The sequence below is a fragment of the Puma concolor genome, chromosome A2 (assembly GCF_028749965.1).
Source record: "Puma concolor isolate L17-30 chromosome A2, mPumCon1.1.hap2, whole genome shotgun sequence".
NCBI lineage: Eukaryota > Metazoa > Chordata > Mammalia > Carnivora > Felidae > Puma > Puma concolor.
Window position 1 is genome coordinate 161,645,633 of NC_141668.1, and position 25,295 is coordinate 161,670,927.

At 53.7% G+C, this 25,295-nt stretch overlaps 1 protein-coding gene and 1 long non-coding RNA gene across 8 annotated transcripts; one reads left to right on the plus strand and one right to left on the minus strand.

The window, feature by feature from the left end:
- Positions 1-1,249: 1,249 nt before the first annotated feature.
- Positions 1,250-23,777, minus strand: ZNF333 (zinc finger protein 333). 7 transcript variants are annotated; one of them, XM_086698834.1, is made up of 10 exons: positions 23,477-23,777; positions 20,621-20,664; positions 19,226-19,349; positions 16,812-16,894; positions 12,820-12,907; positions 6,002-6,090; positions 5,261-5,387; positions 4,727-4,822; positions 4,151-4,224; positions 1,250-3,237 (listed from the first exon to the last, which is right to left on the minus strand). In XM_086698834.1, the coding sequence occupies exons 2-10, from the start codon at positions 20,621-20,623 to the stop codon at positions 2,140-2,142; spliced, it is 1,782 nt and encodes a 593-aa protein (XP_086554960.1). In that variant the 5' UTR covers positions 20,624-20,664; positions 23,477-23,777; the 3' UTR covers positions 1,250-2,139. The 7 variants fall into 7 exon arrangements, with proteins under 7 accessions (XP_086554960.1, XP_086554962.1, XP_086554966.1 ...); XM_086698836.1 differs by lacking the exon at positions 4,727-4,822; XM_086698840.1 differs by lacking the exon at positions 20,621-20,664 and having other exon boundaries at positions 23,477-23,619.
- On the plus strand, positions 23,163-24,076 carry LOC147583723 (uncharacterized). The gene is made up of 2 exons (XR_015248492.1): positions 23,163-23,701; positions 24,012-24,076. It is a non-coding gene; the product is annotated as an uncharacterized LOC147583723 (long non-coding RNA).
- The last annotated feature ends 1,219 nt before the right edge of the window (positions 24,077-25,295 follow it).

Consider the following 25,295-nt stretch of genomic DNA (forward strand, 5'->3'; position numbering starts at 1 on the left):
ACAAGATTTATTCAGCAACCATGGTGGGAGAGTTTAACATAGCTCTTCTGGTAAACAGATCAAAGACGGATACGGATACGGATACAGACTGAATAAGATCAAAGACGGATACGGATGCGGATACAGACTGAATAATTCATGTCTGTGCCCGGATATGGATACGGATATGGATACTGCCACGGACTGAATAATTCATGTCTGTGCCCCACCCTCCATTCACATTCTGAAGCCTGATTCCCACCCTGTGATGGTATAAGGAGGGAGGTGATGAGATCAAAAGGGTGCAGCCCTCAGGAATGGGACTGGTGCCTTTATAAAAGACACCCCCACAAGCTCCCTTGCTCTCTTTCTGCCACGTGAGGACACAGGCAAGAAGACAGCCATCTACGAACCACGAAGCAGGCCTCACCAGACATCAAATCTGCCAGCATCCCGATCTCAGACTCCAGCCTCCAGAACTCTGAGAAGAAAGTTCTGCTGTTTATAAGCCATCCAGTCTATGGTATTTTTGTTATGCGGCCCGAACAGACGAAGATAGAGACCAATACCTATAAATGTGGAGAAGATTTTGAAACACAAATAATATGATCTAGTGGATTGTATTCTATATGCAGAATACAATACATTGGCTTCAACGACACAGGAAGCATTTGTGACAACTGACCACACACTAAGTGCACCAGCTGGATACAGCATTCGGCCGTAATAAACCCATCCCTCCCCTCCCCGACCCCCTCCCCAAAACAGCAATGTCCTGTGCCAGTAAGAAGTGCACCTTTTCCACGTAACAAGATATCCAGAAACAAACAGTCCGGGGCAGCCACACAAAGATACCAGCTGGGGAGCCGGGATGGTCGTGAGGTCTGGCTACACTCTCTTCAGCTGCAGCCTTTACCCTCATGGCCGTGGGATGGCTTCTCGAGCACTGGGCATCATGTCTGTTTGTACAAAGGCCAAGAAGTGGAGGGATCTGGCTAAATGTTCCTTTGCAACATCCTTCCCCGGAATCACACCCAATGACTTCTCATACTTAGAATGGCCAGGACTGGGGGGAGGGCCGTGGCGTCCCCTAGCTGCAAGGAGGAGGCTGGGGGGTACGGGGTTTTTCAAGAGCGCATCGTACCAACCTGAACAAGAGAAACCTAAGTTGTTTTTTAAGGAACAAGGGGCAATTTTGACAGGCAACTAGCAGGATATGCCACGTTAAAAACAAAACAGATACCCAATATTCAATAACATAAAGACCACATTTTCTGCTCACAATGTAATTAAATTAAAAACCAACAACAAAAAGGCAACTAAAAAAAAAAAACCACCCATACACATGCAGGAACTTTCCGGAATGACAGAAATGTTGTATACCTTGAATGGCGGGTTGGTGACATGAACATACGTACGAACCTGTCAGACTCCTCCAGCTATACACTTAAGGTTTATGCATTTCGCTAGGAGTAATTATACCTCTAGAAAAATATATCCACATCCCATGGTTTTAAAATCTAATTACAGATCACTCATGGGCCAAAGAATAAGTGGTAACAGAAACTAAGACAATACTTAGATTTCAACCAAAATGAAAATATTACACATCAAAACATGGAATGTGGCCAAACGAGTGCCACGAGAGAGGATGACAGCCTGGAACGTTTATACTTTTAGAAAACTTGGAGGGCGCCTGGGTGACTCAGTCGGTTGAGCGTCCGACTCTTGGTTTCGGCTCAGGTCATGATCCCAGGGTTGTGGGATCGCGTCCCGCATCGGGCTCCACACCCGCGTGAGATTCTCTCTCTCCCAGAGCGCCTGGGTGGCTCAGTCGGTTGAGCGACCGATTTCGGCTCAGGTGGTGATCTCACGTCTCGTGGGTTCGAGCCCCGCGTTGGGTTCTGTGCTCACAGCTCGGAGCCCGGAGCCTGCTTTGGATTGTGTGTGTGTCTCTCTCTCTGCCTCTCCTCCACTCGCACTCTGTCTCTCTCTCCCTCAAAAATAAATAAATACAAAAAAAAAAAAAAAAAAAAGATTCTCTCTCTCTGCTCCTCCCCCATGCACGTGCATTCTCTCTCTCTCTCTCTCTCTCTCTCTCTCTCTCTCTCTCTCTCTCAGATAATTAAAAAATTAAATTAAAAAAATAAAAGTCGAACGTTAATCAGCAAGGGGCCCGACATACGGCTGGGACACTGATAGAGGCAGGCCACCGCTCTTAGCACTTTCTCTCCCGGCATGAACCCTTTTATGCACGGCGAGCGAAGAGCTGTGCCTGAAGGCCTTCTCACACTGACTGCACGCGTAGGGCCTCCCTGCGGTGTGGGTCCTCACGTGCACGATTAGGTGTGAAGACTGACCAAAGGCGCGCCCGCACTCCTGACACGCGTAGGGCTTCTTGCCCGTGTGGGTCCTCGCGTGTTTCCGGAGGGACGAAGGTTCACTGAAGGCGCGCCCGCACTCCTGGCACGCGTAGGGCTTCTCTCCGGTGTGGGTTCGCATGTGACTCTTGAGGGTCGAGAGGCGACTCAGCACCTGGCCGCACGTAGCGCACTCGTACAGCTTCTCCCCGGTGTGTATCCTCTTGTGCACGTTCAGGTGCGTGCTCGTCCGGAAGGGCTTCCCGCACTGGCTGCATTCGTACGGCTTCTCCCGGGTGTGCGTTCGCAGGTGCGTCTTCAGCGACGAGTGCTCCCTGAAGGCTTTCCCACACTGACTGCACCCGAAGGGCTTCTCGCCGGTATGAGTCCTCACGTGGCTCCGCAGGGAGGACGGCTGGTTGAAGGCTTTCCCACAGTCCTTACACGCGTAGGGCTTCTCGCCCGTGTGGTTTCTCTGGTGCAAAATCAGGTTGAAGTTCCTGGTGAAGGTTTTCCCACACTGGGCACATTCGAAGGGCTTCTCTCCGGTGTGAGTCCTCAGGTGACGCCGCAGATTCGAGGAGTACTTGAAGGTCTGCCGACACTCCTGACACTCAAAGCACTTCTCCGCGGTGTGGGTCTTCTCGTGCCTGATCAGGTCGGAGCTGTATCTGAAGGACTTCTCACACTGGCGACACGCGAAGGTTCTGTCCCCACGGCGGATTTTCTCAGGCACGAGGAGCCGAGCGGGCTGGAAGAAGGATCTTCCGCTCTCTGGGCATTCGCAGGGGTCGCCTCCAGCACGAATGCTCCGGTACTGAAAAAGCGGTCGGACGCCGGGCGAGGGTTTTCCGAGTTCACTGCGTTCGTAGAGGTTTTCTCCCGCCTGAGGCCGCCCCTGTCGATGGAGGAAAATACGAAGACCTGAGGCTTTATTGTGTTCACAGACATTCTCCCCCCGGGGGGGCAACTGGGCGTAGGGGAAAGGTATCGACAGCCGAGGCGTAGATGCCTTTTAGTATCTACTCTCTTAGTGAGTCTGGACCATTTCCGCCCCGAGTCCCTTCAAGGGGATGCTGCCCACAAAGCACTGTCACTGTCTTTACTTTCATGAGGCCTCTCAGATGCAGAGTTTTGCCGAGTTAAAGCCACACGGAGCCTTAAACACTTGGTACCTGTTCACTGGTGCAAGCGGTTGCCTGTGGGAACTCTGCGAAGACACATGCCTTAATCTACACGTAGAGTTTTCCCCAATTCATGACTTTCACAGACTCTCTCCCAGGACACTGTGTTCTCCTGGGTGAGCACCACTCACCTTGAATCAATCTCTCTCTCTCTCTCTCTGGCCTCATGCTATTTCTTTCTTTCTTTCTTTCTTTCTTTCTTTCTTTCTTTCTTTCTTTCTTAAGATTGATTTATTTGGGGCGCCCGGGGGGTTCAGTCAGTTAAGCGTCCGACTTCGGCTCGGGTCATGATCTCCCAGTTTGGGAGTTCGAGCCCCGCATCAGGCTCTGTGCTGACGGCTCAGGGCCTAGAGCCTGCTTCAGATTCTGCGTCTCCCTCTCTCTCTGTCCCTTCCCTGCTCGTGCTCTGTCTCTCAATAATAAATAAACATTAAAAAAATTTTTTTTTAAAAAGATTGATTGATTTAAACAATCTCTACACCCAACATGGGGCTCAAACTCACCACCCCGAGGTCAAGAGTCGGAGGCTCCTCTGAATGAGCCAGCCAGGCAGCCCTGCTTTTCTAACCTGCAGCAACCCCAGACTCGTCCTACAACAGAACCGAGAATGCTCCTTGGGTGCCTTACCCTTTCCATGCCAACAGAAATCTCTGCAAAAATATCTTGGTTAGGAATTGAACCTTGGGGTGGAAGCGAAGGTTCTGAAATGGACAAGGAAGGAAAAAGTAAGTGCACAGAGAAAACTGTACAAACAGGGAAACCAGAAGAATAAGCAGGGCATGTGGGGTTTTGTGTTTTTTTAATACTGATTCTAAGTACGGGAAGAAACTGGGAAGGGGAGGGATGTATCAGAGTGTCCAGGAAATGTTAAGGCATCTGGCTCTGTAAGGAGCTATGTAACCACAGCAACAAGGATTAGAAATGGTAGATAAGTTACTGAGAAAGGAGCCTATGAAGGTTGAGGCCGAAATTGAGAGAAAGTGTTAGCAAGAACATATGGGGGGCGGGGAGGCACCGGATAAAACATGCACACGCTACATCCGCGGAAAACACACGCAGGATAAAACAGACACACGGAGGTGACCAAGGTGACGAGGAGGCAGGACAAATCATCCTGTGAAACCAGAGTAAAGTATTCGGGATAAAGAGGGAAGGCGGTGGCATCCAGTAGAGCGGCTTCGTCAAGGTCACTGAAAGCGTCACCTGGGCAGCTTCCCGGGAAGACTCTTCTCTCCGTCGGCCACCACTCTTCTCCTTGCTCCAAATGGGAAAACGAACTGAATTTGCCGAGCTGATCTCCTGCTCGTGGGGAAATACGCAGGGCGTGAGCCGTGCCTGCCAGTAAACCGGGGCCCGTATCCTGACGTCTTTAGGGGGCACCGGAGATGGGAAGAACAAGATGAGCACCCCTAAATTCCGATGGGCACGGTCGGGCCCTTCCACTAAGGGGCCAAAGTACAAGCTCCCTCACTGGGTCCCAAAGGATAATGGGATTCTCCAGTCCCCAAAACCCAGGGCCTGACTCAGAGAGGCACTAGAAAAGCCCAGACACTTTTAACTGTGGAGAAACAGAAAGCAGCAGAGAGACCTCCATCGCCACAGGGAAGCTGCTAGACCGTAAGCACCGTGAGGGCAGGATTTCTCTTTTTTTGCCTCTCGATTTCCCAAACCGGCACAATTCCGGGAACCCGTAGGGCCTGCATGGGTATGTGGGTGAAGCCACGGGGCTGGCCTTACCCACAGAGGCCAGGTTCCTATAGTTCTCCAGCATCACATCTCTGTACAGGCTTCTCTGGGCAGAGTCTAGAAACATCCATTCTTCCGGAGTGAACAACACAGCCACATCCTCGAAGGTGACTGGTTCCTGAAACACACACCCGTCCCGGCTCAGCCAGGGGGCACCCCCACCAGTACCCAAGAGGCTGGTGAGGGGCCGGCCTGGGGAAGGAAGACCGTGCAGAGGATTGTCACACGGGGCCCCGAGGTCTCTCGGAGGCTGCCCCTTGGCTCAGGCCCCAGAACTAGAACTCTCCTCCATCTGCACCTTTGTCCCCGAGGGACAGCATCCAGAGGTGTGGCATCGAAGGACTTAGCTACCAGCTGGGAAGCCATGGCAGTTTTATTCCCCTCCGGCTCCAGGGTCCCACAGGCCTGAGCACGTGGCAGACAAGAGAGAAACACGTGGTAAATGACCGCTATCTGTCCCGGGAAACCGTGAGGACTAGCGAACAAGGACAGCTCACAACCTTGCTGTTTTCCCTCCTGGTGCCCAGTAGAACCAGGCACTGCTCGGCTAGGGAAGGTCTGAACGAAGGGGCGGGATGACCACCTGGGCTGCCCCCACATCCCTCCCCCCACCGATTCTGACACTATACGAGGCCCAGGGCCTAGGAGCCTGGACACCAGCCCTGTGGGGGCGAGAAGCTCCAGGCCGAGGGAGGAGAATCAGGGCCTGAGCAACAGGGGTTTCCTACTCACCTGCGGACAGCTGAGCAGCATCCCAGGAGCCACAGACTCCCCCTCTGTGTTCTCCTTCTGGAGCCAGGCGGGGTCCTGGGCAAGCAGAGCTACAGGAGAGGGCAGCCAGGAGGCCCAGTGAGCACACCCACAGGACCCCTGGGCTGCCCGCCCCAAAACGGTGAAGCGACCACAGGTGCACACACGTATGCACACGCACGTACGACACACACACACACACACACACACTTGCGTGCTTAGGCACACATGCACACACACGAGGACACACACGTGCATGCACTCACACACGCATGCACGGAGACACGGACGCACAGACACACACGGACGAGTACACACGCACAGAAACAGACAGACACACGGACACACGTGCAAACACGCACATATATGCACATGTTGCTTCCGTTCCAAATCTCTGGAGTTATACAGTCCCACGTCGACAGACCCTGGGGTTTCTGGGGCACCCCCACTGCCCCTTGATTCAGCCCTGGGTCAGCATTCCCTCCCAAGCTGCTCAGCTCCTTCCTCTACCCCACTCTGCAGGGCCAGGGGCAGCCCAGGACTTAGCACAAGCAGGGGCCAGAGAAGCGGCCACGACCCCAGGGGTCCGCCTACGAGAAGGAAGGATCTCCCCTTCCTGCCTTCAAATCCACCACACCCCTCCATCCGCCCGGGGCCCGTGACAGGTGAGCGAGTGACCTCCCCCACCATCCCTTGTCTCCCTACATGCTCACCTCCCCCTGCCACAGGACCTTTCCCCCTGGGAACTAATCCTGAACTGAAAAACAAAGCATATCATGCAAATAAAGAAAATTAATTGCATCTAATCATTAAAAAAAACAAAAACACAGAACCCTGACCCACGTCCAACCTCTGACCCCATGTATGCCTTTCCTGGGGCTGCTGTAACCAAGCACCGCCAACTGAGAGGCTCAAAACCCAGATACATCTTCTGTCTCAGCTCCGGAGGCCACAAGTCCAGGACCAAGGTGGCGGCAGGGCTTCACTCCCTCTGAGGCTCTGGGTAGAATCCCTCCTCGCCTCCTCCTGGCTTCTGGCGGCGACTGTCCAGAATCCTGGGTGCTCCTTGGCCTGCAGCTGCGTCCCTCCGATCTATGCACCTGTCATCACATGGCCGTCCTCTCCCGAGCGTCCCTGTCTGCACCTGGTGTTTTCTCCTTAAAAGGACACCAGTCACTCTGGGCCCCCGCATCATGACCTCATCTTAACCTGCAGCTGCACAGACCCTATTTCCAAGTAAGGTCTCAGTCCCGGTCACGGGTACCGGCGGTTAGGACTTCAATGGATCTTTTGGGGGGGCACCGCAATTTAAGCCACAACACTCTGCTTTTCCCTCTACATAATGCATAATGTTTTTGCTTCCCCGCCGTGGGCAACCAATCCTCTGTGTCCCTTTCCTCACCTCCCGCTCACTCATGATCTCAAGGACAGGCACCGCACTCGGACCACCAGCGACCCCCATCTACGGTGGGGATCCAGTCATGTGTTCGGCCCTCCATCCTTCCACACTGAAGCCCACCACCCCGGGGGCTTCAGTGACCACGGCCCCAGCCTCCTCCGTACAAGACCCTCCTCCGTCCCTCATGCGACTGTGACCCCTGTCCTCACTCCCCTTAGCCTCTGCCTCAGCAGGCAGCCTCATGGCCTGACCAGGCCCAGACCCCGGGCTGACTCTCCCCCCTCAACTCCAGACCCACCTCCACACCATCAGCTCGTGTCCCCACTCATCTGTCCTGGGGACTCAGTGAGCTGGGGGTGGGACTACTGCCCCCCTCCTCCCCTCGCACCCCCCCCCACCACCACAAGCAGAGGATTGCCATCAAGCCTTGAACTTGCCCTTCTGGGTGTGGAGCTTGCTTGGGACCCATAACCTCTTCTTTCTCTCCCTTCGGGAGAGGGAACAAGCGCCCGGTGCGTGTCCCACCACTGCATTATGGGAGCAGAGGACTTGTTTCCTCGGTTCACAGGTTCACAGATGAAGAATTTTGCCCCCCGGGACGGACCACACCCTGAATCTCACCCATGCCTGATTTGGATGATTCGTATGAGGACACAAGGACTTTTCTGAGCTGATGAGATTTGGGACTTGGGAGTCGATGCTGAAGTGGGTGTCAAGACACCCACTCTGGGGGTGTCAAGATCATCTGAGTGTACTTGGTATCTGGGGAGGACATGAATTTGGTTGTGGGGGGGGGTACAGAGGGCAGACCGTCATGGGTTGAATTGCGCCCCCCCAGAGTTATGGAGTCGTAACCTCCCCAGTACCTCAAAACGTGACCTTACTTGGGAAGAGGGTCTTGGCAGGTGTGATTAGCTAAGACGAAGTCACAGTGGAGTCGGGGGGGCCCCAAACCCAGTATGACTGGTGTCATAAGAGGAGGAAAGACAGAAGCAGGGACACACGAGGGGAGAAGACCACGTGACGATGCAGGCCGAGACCGGAGCCATGTAACTTCAGGCCAAGGGACTGCCAGCCGCCACTGGATGCCAGGAAGGAGCCTCCCTCCAGGCCTCGCAGGCAGCACAGCCCCACCAGCACCCTGATCTCAGACTTCTGGCCTCTAGAACCGCGAGACATGAATTTCTGTTGTCTCGTCCCCCCCCCCTCCCCAAAATATGTGCTCATCGCCTCATTCTCAAAGCCTGTTCTCTTTCCAGTGCCCCTGATCTCAGGAAGTGATATCCACGCCTCTCACCCCTCCCTGACGCTCTCCAGACCCCAACAAGTAATCCAAAAAAAGAAAATCAGTGCCGCCATCTCTACAGGGAGCATCCCCCCCGCCACTCCCCTTCCTCCTACCCCTGTCCTCACTGTGGCTAATGCCACATCAGGCCTTTCCTTTCTGAGTCCACTGAAAGGTCACTCCCTCAGAGCACCTCCCCCTCCCCAGTGTCCTTCCTTTCTCTAGAAGGACCGTCCCCCTTTCCTCACAGCCATCACCTATTTGTACCACGTGGTTATCTGCTGCCTTAGGTGTGTATTTTCTGCCACCTTTGTGGGACTGGAAGCTTCGCGAAAACAAGCCTGGGCCCCTCTCCTTTCACCGCCCCCCGCCCCACTTGGTACAGGAATGCTCCAGATTGTCTGGTAAATGAAAGTATACGGGACTCAGCAAATTATCTCAACTCGACCACCCACACAGGCCTTAAATCACTCCGCAATTCCCTACTGTGTAGACCAGAGCTAACCGCACAGGCCTGACTGGCGGCCCTTGGGAACACGGATCTTGAGAGGCTTCCCAGCACCTTAACTGGTAAGAGGGGCTCACCCTGCTTAAATTCCTTCTACGAACACTGGGGTTTGTGCCGAACGCCTGCTTTCCTTCGGGAGGCTGGGACACGCTGACCAGAGTCAGGTGCACGCCTGACTTAAGAGTACTTCAAGGCAGAGTCAAGGGTGCCTGTGTGACCAGCCCCGAGTGAAAACCTGCGCTCTGAGCCTCTACTGAGCTCCCCTGGTAGACATCACCTCACGTGTGTTGTCTCGGCTTGCTGCAGGGGGTATTAAGCACGTCCTGTGTGACTCCACTGGGAGAGGATTCCGGAAGCTCGGGCCTGGACTCCTCCAGACTTCACCTCATGCGCCAAGGACTCAGCTCTGTGTCCCTTCGCTGTGATAAATCACCACCTTGAGCACGACTGCAGGCCGAGGCCTGGGTTTCCTAGCGAATGGCCACGACCTGGTACTGTCTCAGGGACCCCGCCACACCCACTCTGCACTCACCTGGGGCCTAGGCCACGACCACTCTGTTCCTCACTGCCTCCACGCACCCCTCCACCCTCCCTGAGGCCCTGCCACCCCCCAGGTGCTAGAGGGTTCTGCTAAAACCACAGATGCACAGCACTGCTCACCCAAACACATCCCTGGCTCCCAGCAGCCTAAGGACACAGGCCAGGATTCATGCTTCCAGGCCTGAATGTTCCAGAGCCCCACCCTCTCTAGTCAGCTCACACCATGCTCCCCTTCCCTCTGCTCCCTTTGCACAGCCTTCCGTGGGCCCCTGGGCACCCCGGCCTCTCTGCCCCCCAAGGAATTTTCCAGATGCCATTTCTAGGCCTGAAATCCTCCCCCCCAAACCTTCTCCAAACAGCCCAACATCTTGCCAACCTAAATGATACAGTAATCGTGCATCACGGTCTAAGCCAATACTCGTCCCCCAGGGGACACATGGCAGTCTGGTATCTTGGTCAGATCTGCTACATAACAAGATACCACAGACAGGGGGGGTTGAAACAGTAGAAATTTATTTCCGGGGCACCTCGGTGGCTCAGTCATTTACGTGTCTGACTCTGGATTTTGGCTTAGGTCGTGGTCTTGAAGTTCATGAGTTTGAGCCCTGCATTGGACTCTACAATGACAGTGCTTGGGATTCCCTCTCTCTGTCTCTCTCTCTCTCTCCTGCCCCTCCTATGCACTCTCTCAAAATAAATAAACTTTAAAAAAAAATTACTGGGGCGCCTGGGCGGCTCAGTCGGTTGAGTGCCCAACTTCAGCTCAGGTCATGATCTTGTAGTTCACGGGTTTGAGCCCGCGTTGGGCTCTGTGCTGACAGCTCAGAGCCTGGAGCCTGCTTTGGATTCTGTGTCTCCCTCTCTCTCTCTGCCCCTCCCCCGCTCATGCTCTGTCTCTCTCTCTCTCTCTCTCTCTCTCTCTCTCTCTCTCTCTCTCTCAAAAATAAATAAAAACTTTTTAAAAATTTAAAAAAAAATACTTCCTCCTAGTTCTGGAGGCTGGGTGCCAGCATGGTCAGGTTCTGGTGAGAGCTGTCTTTCTGGCTTGTACACAACTGCCTTCTCACTGTGTCCTCACATAGCAGAGAATGTGGTGTCTCTCCCTCTTCTTATAAGGACACCAGTTCTATGGGATTGGAGCTTAACCCTTATGACTTCAACTAATCTTAGCCACCTCCTTAAAGGCCCAGTCTCCAACACTGTCAGATGGGAGGTTAGGACTTCAGCATATGATCTTGGGGGGCAGAAGCAGGGACCAGTCACAGCTTCTGGAGACATTTTCGGCTGTCACAACTAGGACCTGTTATGGCCTTGTGCCCCTCCAAAACTTCAGCTACCCAGCACCTCAGAATATAACCGTATCCAGACATGAGGTCTAATCAAACTAAAATGAGGCCAGTTGGGTGGGCCCTAATCCACTCTGACTGGTGTCCTTGTAAGAACAAAACTTGAACACAGACACGTACAAAGAGAAAACTCAAGACAACCATCTACAAGCCAAGGAGAGATGCCCAGAATAGATCACAGCCCTTAGATCTCAGACTTCTGGCCCCCAGAGCCGTGAGAAGACAAACGTTTCTTCTTTGAGCTGCTCAGTCTGTGGCCCTTTGTGTTATGGCGGCCCTGGCTGGCTAATGCAGGACATGCTACTGACATCTAGTGGGTGGAGGTCCCACAACACACAGAAAGCGCCCCCCCCCCCCCCGCCCCCAAGGAGAATGATCTGGTCCCAGTGTCACCAGTGCCGCAGGTGAGAACCCATGGTCTGACTTCAAATTTCCCGCAACTCCACTCGGCCTTCGAGATAAAGTCCTTGTGTTACATGCTTCCATCATATTCTGGTCTTCACTGAAACATCTGACTGCCCAGGCAGACTGTGAGCTCCACAGGGGAGGGGTCAATGTCTTGTTTGAGATTCTCTCGCAGGGCCCGTCTCACCACAGGGTGGCCAACTAGAGCACTTCAAGAGTCCTTCAAGAGCATGGAGTATTCCAAGTGTTTCAAGAGTCCTTCAAGTACAGGGTACTCTAAGCACTTTAAGAGTACTTCAAGGGGCGCCTGGGTGGCTCAGTCAGTTAAGCGTCTGACTTCGGCTCTGATCATGATCTCACAGCTTGTGAGTTCGAGCCCCGCGTTGGGCTCTGTGCTGACAGCTCGGAGCCTGGAGCCTACTTCGGATTCTGGGTCTCCCTCTCTCTCTGCCCGCCCCCTGCTCGCACTCTTGTCTCTGTCTCTGTCTCTCTCTCAAAAATAAACATTAAAAAAAATTTTTAAGAGTACTTCAAAGGCATGAGGTACTCTAAGTATCTTAAGAGTACTTCAAGGCAGGGGCGCCTGGGTGGCTCAGTCGGTTAAGCGTCCGACTCCGGCTCAGGTCACGATCTCACAGTTTGGGAGTTCAAGCCCCACATCGGGCTCTGTGCTAACAGCTCGGAGCTTGGAGCCTGCTTCAGATTCTGTGTCTCCCTCTCTCTCTATCCCTCCCCGACTAGTGCTCTGTCTCTCTCTCTCAAAATTAAATAAATGTATTAAAAAAAAATTTTTTTTTAAAGAAGGCACGATGGAAGGAAGCAAATCCCTTGAAATTAAAGCTAAGATATCATTTGTCCTCCAGAATTAATTCCACCCCCCCTCCCCCCCCACTCCTCAGGACATGCGGCCTGTTTCAACCTCATTTTTTATAAGCTCAGTTAAAACATATTCAATTTAGAGTAAATCTGACTGTCAATTCAGCACCAACATAATTGTGGAGTGAAGAATTGAACCTTGCCCAGAAAGAGGTCTGGACTTAGCCACAGGTGAATGGAGTCTACTCTTTCTGAACAAAAAGACCAAAGACCAAAAAAAAAACACATACACAGAAAGAATCCCAGCTCACGATCCTGAGAAAGTGCCTTTCCCCTTGAATACGTAAAGAATGGTGACATGATTTTATGGATCCTCCTTAAGGGGCAAGGAAATGCCTGCTGTCCCAGGAAATGAAGGCGGGAGATCCAAGTTCCCAGACACAGCACAGCACAGCACATGGGAGGCCCTCGGGCTGCCATTTCCAGCCAGTGCTCACTCACCAGAATCCCCAGCCATCCTCAGCTCAGGGAGACTCAGTGCAGGCACCGGCACAGCCACCCTCTGAATCTGCGCGGCCGCCTTCCGCCCCTAGACACAGTGACAGGGACAGATTAGGGTCACACGGTCGATGGAATCTGCTCACAGCCATTCGCCCTGACTGAATTTGCAAGACTGACCCTGCTCCGAGCCACACGAAGGTAAAATTGGGACAATGCCCAATTCAGCCTGTCCAGACCAATCCAATTCATGAGTACAACACTCATCCCTGTGGTAGAATTTCAACTTCAAAATGGGATGGAGAGGGGGCCGCCTTGGGGGAGTTGCCTCCAGCAGCAGGGGAAACGCTGGAGCAAAGAAGGGCGGAGATGACCAGCAGGTTGGGGGGCGGGGGGTGGTTGGTGATGTGGAGGTGGGCCTGGACACGCGAGGAATAGTTAGTAAGTTATTCTCGGAAGGCAGCCCTGTTGTGAGAGAAAGGATCTGAACTCTCCTCCACTGGTGGCTGCTTCCCCAGGAAAGGTGTCTCATCTGACTTGTATGTCTAAGGGATGTCTCTAGACTCTGTGTCCAAGGTAGGGCCCAGTGGGAACAGGGGCCTGTAGGGAGCAGTTCCAGGGGCCCCCGAGAACTAACAGTGGCTCTGGGCAGGGTGGTGGCAGTGGGGACAGCAGGAGCAGTTAGAGATAAGTTACGTTTGGCGGGGAGGGGACTCCCAGGACTTAGTGGTGGATGGGAAGAAAATGTGGCAGGTGTCTCAGGACAGGCGAGGGGCCTGGGCAGGTGGGGGCAGCCCTTCTCCCCGGGGGCAAGAATCAAAGCACACCTTAAAGTGTCCTTCTCTGATCCTCTCTCCACCTTAAGGTGGAAACACAGGACCCTGGGCCAAGAGCTCAGTCACCAGCCTGGGCTCTCCACCCAGCCCTGGGATCACATGATCACTCATTCCTATAGGCTTCACGGTCATGGACAGGGTGGGAGTGAAAGTGGAAGGAATGGAGGAAGAAAGGCTGGGCCAGGGGAGGCAGGGCCAAGGCCCTGGGTGCTTGCTCCTCCTGGAGGCCTGCTCTGGGCCACCACGACCCTGGGGACACAGGAACGCCAGGACCCACGTGGTAGTTCCTACCGGGGAGCTGCGCCTGGGCCTCCAGCCTGTCCCCAGTTTCCAAGAGTTGGTCCTAGATTCCTCCCTCTCCCCCCGCGACCCCATCTGCAGAAGTCTCAAAGCCCAGGCCTTTCTGGCTGGGGCTTGGCCCTCACAGCAAACCTCCTCCCAGGGTTACTACATATCCAGAAGACCAAGGTGACAGCCAGAGAGATAGCCGGTCTTCTGGAATCGAAGGTGTCTCTCTGTCTCCAATTGTGGGCCTGATGTGCATCCTCAGGTCTGGCCCCGGCCCCTAGGAGAAGGCACGGAGGGGACGGAGCAGGACAGAGGCGGCACTGAGTGTGTTCTGGGCCCGAGGGACCCTCAGTTTGGGGGCAGTGCTGTGAGAAGTCAGGCGTGCAGGTCTGGCAGCTTCAGATCCGGTGACTCCCCCTATTCCACAGTGAGCGCCAGCCACCAAGGGTCTCAAGGACCAATCGTGCCACAGGCGCCAAGGTGGACCCGACCCTTTCTGGTTCTGGGGTGGGGGGCCCGACTGCAGGTCAGGCCACGGGCCCTCAGAGACACTGCAACGTGCTTCACTCAAGGAAGGCTGGGAGCCCTTAGCTCTGAATAGGAACGCTGTTCGGTGTTTTCTTAGCCTGTGTTTGTCTATTCGACATCCATCAATCACGGGGCCTACCTACAGGCCACAGTTGGGTTACATCTGCCCTGCCATCCAGAGCCTGTCCTCTGAACGCTGCCCTTCTCCAGCGCTCGCACAAGCTAACATCCCTGTGCCCTGAAACAGCATGGAGGAGACGCGGCATGGGGGAGGGCGGCTGGGACGGTAGAAGGACTGAGCCCGGAGACACCCCTTCCGCAGCCTCCTCTCGGGACTCTTCTACGAGCAGTCCCCAGCTCCCTCGTGCCCTCCCCTGGCCTATCTAGCCATGACGGGGAGGCCTCAGGGCCGCCGTGGGGGCCTCAGTCGTCGGGACAAGGCCCACCGAAGCCCGGAAAGACGAGCCCAACAGTCAGCGCCTTCAGCCGCGTGGCAGGATGTGTGACCCCCGGGCAGCAGGTCCCGGTGGCTACCTCTGCACCTCTGCGGTAGGCCTGGATTGGACTCCCAGCTCCAAACGTGGCCGTACCACTTACGGGCTACGTGTCTTCATGACGAACCACTCAACTTCTGCACGTGCGTGTCCGAGTGGCCCTCCTCTCCCCGCTCAGAACGTTCTGCGACCGCCTGCTTCCTGGGGCTCGATGCAGCAGAAGCCCCTCCTCTCCCACACTTGGTGCTCGCTTCTGAGCTGAAGGTGGAGCTCTGCGGAAGGTGCTGGAACCCCGTACTAAGAGGAAAGAGCCCACAGAAACTAGAGAGGACAGATGTGGGCCATCCTCGCTCCCTCCCTCACAGGGTCCCTCTGCTCACGGGGAGGGGTGAAGGCCTGGGGTACCCGTGTTCATTCCTTCACTGCACAAGCATTAGTCCAGGGCTCCGTAACGATGCACAGAATGTTCTGCATGGGGTTACCACAACGACCCTGCCAGATGAGGCCCCTGCAAGCCAGCAGCTCCAGTAAGATATTTTCACATATTTTCAGGGCCTCAAAAGCAACACGCCCTCTCCCAAGCAGCTACTGGAGGACATTCTCCACCTAAACAAAAACGTGAACCAACAGTGAGGAGGACCTGGGCAGGGAAGGGGGGGTGGTCTCAGCTGCTCTGGGGTCTGATGCGAGCCGTGCAGGGCTGAGGGTTTCCACTGCCCTGCAGCCCACACCAGGCTGTGCAGGGATGAGGCTCTGCACACTCAGAGCAAAGGAATGAAGCAGGTCTCTACCACCCAGGCCACGCCACCCCCTCCACTAGCCGGCGTCTCTGACGCTGTCAGACTGACACCAGCCATGACAGAGGTGGAGGGGCTCAGACTGAGGGAGCCCAGAGATCTCACTGACTCTGGCACAAATGGGCCCAGGCTTGGGTGGGGGTGGGGGTGGGGGTGGGGGTGAGGGTGGGGGTGGGGGTGGGGAGACTGGGCTCTGTATGTCCCTCTATCCAAACCTGAACCCTAACCTTTGAAGTCCCCAAAAGTCTGGGGACTCAAACCTTGGAAATTCCTATAGTTTGGGGAGGCAAGAAGCCAGGGCCAAAGTGGGGGGCCAGGGGGCCCGATGTGTGTTCCCTGGTGCACTGGGACGCGCCAGCCGGCTCTGAAGGCTTTTCCACGCCCTGACAAGGGCTGATTTCCAGCGTGGGATCTCGACATGTCCCCTAAGTGGGGAGCGATCCACGAAAGCGCTCTCACATCCTTTACATAAGTCAGGGTGGCTGTCCCCCAGGGCTGTCTCAGTCAGGTCCAGGTTAGAGTTCCTCCTGAAGGCGCTCGGGCTGTGGCCGAATCCGCTCTCCGGGCAGAGTCCGCTCCTGGCAGCGGGTGGGCGATGAGGGCAACCTTGCTGACACCCGTGAAGCGCCCAGGGCTGCTCCCCTCCCCGCCGAGGCACATTTGCAGCGTGCTCAGACGTGCGCCTCACTCAGGCGGGCTGCAGGCTCCAGGGCAGTGCAGGCTCTCTCCCGTTCCCGACTTCCTTGGGGCTTCTCCAGCAGGCAGGAGTTTCCCGTGACTGTTGAGGAGCAAACCGCACCGCACACGACCGATGTCTGACTCCCGCTAACGGACATGTTGACTCGGGGGAACCTTCCGGGAAGAAAGGGTCTCGAGGGACAGGCAGGGCTTGTCCAAATTCACGAGCCATGGGCACCGGCTTCACACGACGTGGGAATGTCTTTGAGGAAGTGCCCCCCCACGGCCCCCTGGCCCTGGTGTGCATTTGCAACCCACGTACTCCTCACCTTCTCCCGAGAGGGGGAACAAGGACAAGCCCCCGTGAATCTTACCATGTGCAAACCCGGGGATGAATTTCCCTCCAAAATATCCTGCACGGGAGGAGACGCTTGGGATTTGAGTCGAGAGTCCCAGTCTAAAATGAATTGGGGGGGAAAAAAAAAGTTAAGTTCTTTCAGAAACAAATAGGGGTATGAAACTGACCAAAATATACACTTGTGTATTTATTTATTTATTTGCTGTTTTAAAATACTGTTTTTGAAGTATTGACTCTCAACTGGGGACAATACTGAAAGGCAAGAAGGCATCAGTGAGCAAAGGGAGGCTCTTGAGGACTATGGGCGTGTGACGAACTTGGCAGCAACCAGGGCGGGGGGCCGGGATGAGAGGCTGTTTCCCATGCAGACGGAGACAGATGTCGCCAGTAAGACAGCATCACCACAGAAACAAGTAGCAAGCAGTTAGACAAAGAACACACCAGAAATGTTCAATTTAAAGAGGAACCGGAGGGGCGCCTGGGTGGTTCAGTCGGTTAAGCGTCCGGCTCTTGATCTGGGCTCAGATCGTGATCTCACAGTGGTGGGATCGAGCCCCGCATCTGGCTCTGCACTGGCAGTGCGGAGCCTGCTTGGGATTCTCTCTCCCTCTCTCTGCCCCTCCCCTGCTCATGCTCTCTCCCTCTCTCTCAAAATAAATAAACAATAACAAAAAAAAAGAGGGATTGGACAGTAAGTGTGGGTATAACGTGGAGAAGTCAGAACTCTCCACCACCACTGGTGGGAATGTAAAATGGTGCGTGCGCCTGTCCGAGGGAGCAGTTTGGTGTTCCTCAAAAAGTTAAGTATACGGGGCGCTTGGGTGGGTCAGTCGGTTAGGCGTCCAACTTCCGCTCAGGTCATGATCTCACGGTCTGTGAGTTCCAGCCTCGCGTCGGGCTCTGTGCTGACAGCTCGGAGCCTGGAGCCTGCTTCGGACCCTGTGTCTCCCTCTCTCTGTCCCTCCCCAGCTTGTGCTCTCTCTCTCCCTCTCTCAAAAATAAGTAAACGTTAAAAAAAGATTAAACAAAAAAAAAGTTAAGTCAATGACCCGGCCACTCCACTCCTAAGTATCAACCGAACAGAACTGGAGACATAAAATCTGGTACGTGAATGTTCACAACACTACTCACAAGAGCCAAAAAAGTGAAAACAAACCAAATGCCCATCAGCAGATGACTGGACAAACAAAACGTGGTCTACCCGTACAACGGAACAGGACTCAGCAGTAAAAAGGAACAAGGCTGGGACACATGCTACGTGTGGACGAACACGGAAAACGTCACACTAGGGAAAGAAGAGAGACCAAAGGCCATATTTACGTGATCCTATTTGTACAAAACGTCCAGAACAGGCAAATCCAGAGACAGAAAGCAGATGGAGGTGGCAGGGAGGGGAGGGGGGGCGGATACTGGTGATGGCTGCACGTTGTGAATATACTAAAAACCACTGAACTGCATACACTTTAAAAGGGTGAATTTTATGGTTTGTGAGTATTTCCACTTAAAAAACTAAAAGAGAGAGATTCAAACAGATCTTTTTCTGAGACCAAAGACAGGTAGGAGAGGAAGGCCAGCAGAAGAGAAGGAACACTGAAGGAGCTCACTAGAGAAACGTCACCCCAAAGAGCCTCGTTCCCCCTTGGGCCTCTGAAACCCTCTCAGGCTGACACTTCCCAGCATGCCGCCCCCCCCAACCCGGCGGGCACCGCACACACACTCACCCACACCCACGGGGCCCTCAGCTCTGCCCCTGGCCCCAGCTGGGAGCCCAGACTAGGTTTGCGTGGTGGAGTCCCCGCTCCTGGACAAAGATGCCCGTGCTCAGAGAGGGAGCGAGGGTTGGCAGTGGGCTTCAGCTCCTGGCGGTGAGCGACCACCACGGGTAGCAAAGTGATCACGCCCCATTTCCAATGAACTCAGCGAAGCTCTTTCACAAGGGCCCAAACCGCAAATACCCTCCTCTCTGCGCCATGGGGATGAAGCCCTGAAGCCCAAGTCCAAGCTCAGCGAGACCCACGCGGTTCTGACTCTGGGGAGAATGGATGCACTGCCATGGATGAGGCTCTTATCCTGCAGATACCCACAAACCTTCCTTGGTCGCGTAGCCGACCCTTAAGAAGCATTAGGCACCTGCGTATAAGGACCAGCCATGGGACGCCTGGATGGCTCAGTCGGCTGAGCATCTGACTCTTGCCTTTGGCTCGGGTCATGGTATCGCCGTTTGTGGGCTCGAGCCCCGCATCGGGCTCTGTGCTGACAGCTCAGAGCCTGCTTAGGATTCTTTCTCCTGCTCTCTATGCCCTTCCCCTGCTTGCTCTCTCTCTCTCTCTCTCTCTCTCAAAATAAATAAAAAATAAACTTGAAAAGAAGAAGAAGAAGAAGAAGAAGAAGAAGAAGAAGAAAAAAGGACCAGCCCGATGCCAGCCTTACCCTTGGGGGCCAGAGTCCTGCACTTGTCCAGTATCACGTATCGGCACAGGTTCGTCTGCGCACCATCCAGTAATGCCCACTCCCGGAGGAGCCCCACCGCCACATCCTCAAAGGTGACTGACTCCTACAACAACACACGTATCCTGGCTCAGCAAAACCCACCTGCAGGACAACTGCTTACCACCGGGGAAGGGAGAACGTTCGGGACACTGTCTCCACAGCAGGGCTCCACAAACCCGGCCCGCCTCCTGTCTTTTCAAGTTTCTTTGGCACGCCGCCACGCCCCATCTGTTTGGCCATCTCCACGGCTCATTTTGTGCCGTACCCACAACAGTGAGTCGTTGCTGTGACCGGGACAGGGATCACATGGCCACCCTAGCAGACATTTCCTCGCTTCTAACATTTGGACAAATGCCAGAGTGCGGGCTTTGGCTCTCTTCGCCACTTCAGCCGCCAGTGACTGCAGAGACGATCTCTGGGCTCTAGGGAGAGTTTGTCCTACATTTCTTATTTAAGGCGTCAAAAGTTTGGGGTCCATCACATAATTTTCGTGAAATCCCTAGAACCCCTCCCAAGACTCACATAAGCACTTTGTAATCCTTTTATGAGTTGCTAAAACAGGACTTCCGTTGCGCCTGAGAAACCCAACGGCCTTTTAATTTCAGAATCCTCAAGCTCAGCATGGTCTGGTCGAGCTCTCTGCGATGGTGGGAATGTTCTCTGTGCTTTCCAAGAGAGCAGCCCCCAGCATGCGTAGCTACTGAGCACTTGAGAAATGTGACACAGGCCCCTGAGAAACTGACCTTAAATTTTACTGAATTTCAATTAATTTAAATGTATACAGACACGCGTGGTTTGGGGAGGCCTCACAAGGGATGGCCCCGGTGGAGCTCTGCTGCTACCGACTCTAAATGAGCCTCATTCAGGGGCGCCTGGGTGGCTCAGTCGGTTAGGCATCTGGCTTCGGCTCAGGTCGTGATCTCGCGGTTCGTGAGTTCGAGCCCCGCATCGGGCTCCGTGCTGACGGCTCAGAGCTTGGAGCCTGCTTTGGATTCCGTGTCTCCCTCTCTCTCTCCCCCTCCCCTGCTCATGTTCGGTCTCTCAAAAAAAAATGAATAAACATTTTTTAAAAATTTAAATGAACCTCATTCTGCAGTCAGACTCTGGAGTTCAGCTCAGAGCCCCCGGGGTCACTGTGGGGACCCTCCTCCCGAGCCAGATCCCTCCAGAGGCCAGGCACTGAAAGAGGCCACCAGGTCCCCGGGGGCAAGGCAGAAGGTGCTCCACACTACCCCTCCCGTTTCTTCCTCATTTTGGGGTGGGGAGAGAGGGGACAGGGCCCAGAGGACAGAATTATCCCCCCCTCAACAATTCCAACTCTCCCAGCCCCCTCACCATGACACCAGTGCCAGGATTTAAGGTCTCATTAGGTGTCCTCCCTGCAATAAAAGAAACCAAGGTAAGAGAAAGGGGTCAGGGTGGAAGCAGGGCAGTGAACAGGGGTTTGGCCCAGGTGCTCCCACTTCCATGGGTCTCCAGCAAGGAGGCCCAGCAAAACCCTTAGACGGAATCTTCCCCAATAAGCAACATACTGGGCCCAGACCCACCTTCCAGACCACAGCCCCTGATCATTTCTGGTGGTTCCTCTCATCTAATAAAAGGATTAAAGGGGCACCTGGGTGGCTCAGTCGGTTGAGCGTCCGACTTCGGCTCGGATTGTGATCTCGCAGTTCGTGAGTTTGAGCCCCACATCAGGCTCTGTGTTGACAGCTGAGCCTGGAGCCTCCTTCGGATTCTGTGTCTCCCTCTCTCTCCACCCCACCCTTGCTTGTGCTCTGTCTCTCTCTTTCAAAAATGAATAAACATTAAAAAAATTTAATAAAAGGATTAGGGGCACCTCGGTGGCTCAGTCGGTTAAACATCCAACCCTTGACTTCGGCTCAGGTCATGATCTCAGGGCGAGATCGAGCCCCGCGTCCAGCGCTCTTCACTGACAGTGTGGAGCCTGCTTGGGATTCTCTCCCTCTCTCTCTCTCTCTCTCTCTCTCTCTGCTCCTCCCCTGCTTGTGCTCATTCTCTGTCTCTCTCAAGATAAATAAGTAAACATTTTTTAAAAAAGGATTATTTCCCCTCTCGTTACATTCCCTCAAAATACCTCCAACAGACTCTACTTTTCTTCCACGGCTGTGATCAAGTTGCGATTTTTAATTTACTTGTTTAGGTGATTCTGCCTCTCCCTCTCCAGCTACCACATACATTCCCAAAGTACGAACCTGGGTCCACTTTTTTTCGGGACTCCAACTCCTGCCACCACCACAGCACTTGATGCATACTAAGTACTTTATGTACTAGGGGCTGGCAAACGTTTTCTTAAAAAGTCCAGGCAGTAAATATCTAGGCAGCTGTGGGCCAAATGGCCTCTAAAGCAACTACTGGACTGTGGTCATAGCACAAGAGCAGCCATAGACCACACAGCAACAAATGTGTTCCAATAAAATGTTTTTTATGGAAACCAGCACTGGGTCAGATTTGACCATGGCCTTCAGGGCCTGCTCTCCTCTCCGACCGGACTCCACCATTCCACACTTTGTTTCCTCTACCTCGGCTGTCCCTGTCTTTTCTCAGCTCCTGGAACACACCAGGCCGAGTCCTGCCTAAGGAACTGTGTATCTGGAATGTTCTCTCAAATCTCCTCCCCACTCCTACAGCCGACCCCTTGTCTAGCTACACGCAGCTAGCTCATGGGGGCCGGGGGGGGGGGGGGGATTCAAACATTTGTGCCTTGTAAGATATTTTTCCTGACCTCCTCCCCAATTTCTCCCGCTCCACGTTTCCATAGCACCCAGCTCATGATTAATTTAAAGGAGAATAAAGTAGATAATTACAGTAGAAACTTGCCCACAGGGGCAAGTACTGTATCTACTTCAGTCACTTTGTTTCTCCCGGTTCACAGAGGGCACCCCACAGGAAAGGTGCCAAACAATCCACACTCCCCAAGAACAATGCGGCATGGCTAGCCTAAGAAGGCATGCACCTGCACGGACACACAGAACAACGACAGAACACCACAAAATCCAACATAAAAATGACTTAAGATGCCTGTTCACATAACATAAACCAACACTAGTTTTCAGATGTCTTTGAGAAACAATGTTAAGTCTTTCCAGAAAGGCAAGGCAGGACCTGTGCTCTTTTTGAAAACAAACACCTCTCCTGTAAAATTGAAATCCGATGTCCAATTTTCTTCCAGAATTAATTTTTTTTCCTCACGTCTCGAACGTTAGTTTTAACCCTAAAATTTCAAAAAGACACCCCATTTATGGCCAGCCTAATTTCAATTCTCAGTACTAACAAAGCTACCTCATCTCTTTCCAAGAATCCCGCGTCTTTGAGCCTTGTGGTTATTCATTCATAGGTTTGGGGTAACTCGGGTGGGAGGTGCCGTGAAAAGAAGTGAGTAATCTTACTTTTCCTTGATGGTAATAAGACTTGCGACATAACTGGGAAATAGCTTTTCTTAAGATACCCTCATCTCGCAGTGAATGCTCACAGGCAAATTAAAAGCTCTTTTCAAAGGAAGGGAGGAAGGAAGTTAGGAAGGAAGGAAGGGAGGGAGAGGAAGGGAGGAAGGGGAAGGGAAGGGAAAGGGAAAGGAAAAGGAATGGAAAAAGGAAAGGAAAGCTAACAAGCCCTAAGCTAAGGAGCTGCAAATCGTCAATTACCAAAACCAAAAATCTGTCATCTAATTCATCCCTTGAGAGAGGGATCATCCATCTTTTCCATTCGCTTGACAATTCGCTCACCAATCTGCACGTGCAGACTCCGACCTAACTTTCCAGTCGCAGAGCTAGACGACGTGAAACGTCATAGGAAATGAAACGTGAATTACTAATAAACAGCTCCCTGGCCTCCGGGGAGATCCCGCAGGGCCCTACAGATCCCGGAGGGCGGGTGAAGAAGGTTGGGCCGCCTGGTGGCACCACCTTCCTGAGCTGCGGGACCTGGACGGTACTCCGCGATTTCCCTTTCGATGGATGGGGCGACTGTCCCGCCCGCGGGGACACGGGGCAAGGGGCCCGAGCCGGGGGGTCGGGGACGACGGCTGCGAGGCCGAGCTGTGCGGGACCCCCTCCGGGCCCCCGGGGCGACCGCTGGGGGCAGGCACTGCGGCCGGGGCTGCTGTCCTGGGCCCTTCGGCCCCTCCCCGCGCCCGCAGGGCCCTCCCCGCCTCCCCGAGGGGCCGGGCCGCACCTGCAGACCGGCCGGAGACACTCCCACCGCGGCGCGCCGCGCGGCCCAGCACACCCGCCGCAGTCGGCCGCAGCCGCGCACTTCCGCTTCCGGACGCCAGGAGCGGAAGTGGCCGGCGCTGCGGCTCTCGGGGCCGGAGGTGCTTCAGGCAGTGAGAGACGTGTTGACTCCTTTTTCACCCAGCCTCGGAGGAGAAGTCCTCGTTTCCTTCCCCGCGGGGTGAAGGTTAGGCTCTGGGATGGGGTCGGACTGGACCTGGAGAGGGGACGCAGAGGTGGGGCCTTTGCCGGACGGACAGGGCTGGGGGCGTGGCTTCGGCTGATGGGCGGGGATTGGGCGGGTCCCGGGCTTGGTGGGCGGGGAAACGGGAGGGATCTCGCCGGCAAGTTGGGACGCTCAGTGTTTAACTTCTCCCACCTCCGCTCTGATCCTTTGGGTCAACGCACACCCCTACAAAAACATACCCCTAGGTAGGATTTCTTTCTCAGTCTAATTTCTTCTAAGATGAGGATTATATATTTTGTTTCTCCTCCAGCTTACCTTTCTCACTGAAAATAACATGTGAAAAAATGTTCAAGACAATAAAAGATCTGACTCTTCTTTTTGTTTTTTTTAACTGATGTGTTACATAGTATAGATGATACACACACAGGGAAAGTTCAAATGGGGGTCTCAATCCCTCTCTAAAATTTTCCAGAAATAAGCACTGTAACCAGTTCCCTGATGTTCTTTATGTATCAGGCACATAGGGGGTATTATTCCTTTCAATAAATACTGAGACAGCTTCGGTTGATTGCTACATGCTAAATGCTAGGGTTACAAAGCGCCTTCCTGCAGGGGCGTTCCAGTGGAGAATTGGAGGGGAGATGTGGAGAGAGATGAGGTTGATCCATTCCAGTAAAACTACCTCAACACATCGTGCAGAGCATGTGCTCATGTCTGAAGAATTAAAAAAAAACTGATGAGGGGCACCTGGGTGGCCTAGTGGGTTGAGGGTCAGACTCTTGATTTTGGCTCAGGTCATGATCCCAGGGCTGTGGGATCGAGCCCCATGTTGGGCTCCACACTGAGCATGGAGGCTGTTTTGGATTCTCTCCCTCCCTACCTCTGTCTACCCCATTCATTCTCTTCCTCTCTCTCTCTCTCTCTCCCTCTCCCCTCCCTCTATCCCTCTACCCCATTCATATTCTCTCTCTCTCTCTTTCTCTCTCTCAAAATAAAAAATACATATGAAAATTTTTTTTAAAGAGGTCTCTTTGTTCCCAGAATTATGTTAGGACACTATGGTATCTCCCTAATGCTAACATTGTCAAAATCGGGAATGTCCCAGAGATTGAGACAATCTCTGCCGTAGAAAACAAGAATACAAATGGAAGACATGCCGTAGAAAACAAGAATACAAATGGAAGACATGAAACTCATCAGATGTGTTAAGTATAGATAGGTTTCTAGTAAACAAGTTGAAGACGTAGGTAAAATTCAGAAGTCGTGTTAAGTAAAAGGAAGTAGATGTGCATGTGTGTGTGTTGAACATAGAAAGAAGGGAAGGTTGAGAGAGAGATACTCTGATGTGTTGCATATATATACAAAGCGTACGAAGCATTCAGTGTTCGTGAGGTCGTCATTCAGCCACCCGTCAGCGGCACCAGTCTGGGCCGACGTGTCTTGTGCCCAAAAGACGCCATGACCGTCGAGCAGACTGCTTGGCAAGCTAACGGTTGTGGCGAGGTATACCATCCCCCGCATCTCTCCAGCAGGGCAAGAATATGTCCTTGGTCCTTTGGTCTGGGGGCCGCTTGCCCAAACCTCAGCTCCATCC

Excerpts from the sequence above, each read along its gene's own strand:
- ZNF333 (XM_086698834.1), bottom strand. Across the intron at positions 4,225-4,726 it reads CTTCCCGGGAAGCTGCCCAG|AACCTTCGCTTCCACCCCAA; the intron begins GTGACGCTTTCA and ends TGTCCATTTCAG. Across the intron at positions 3,238-4,150 it reads TTTCTGTTGGCATGGAAAGG|GGGCGGCCTCAGGCGGGAGA; the intron begins GTAAGGCACCCA and ends CTCCATCGACAG.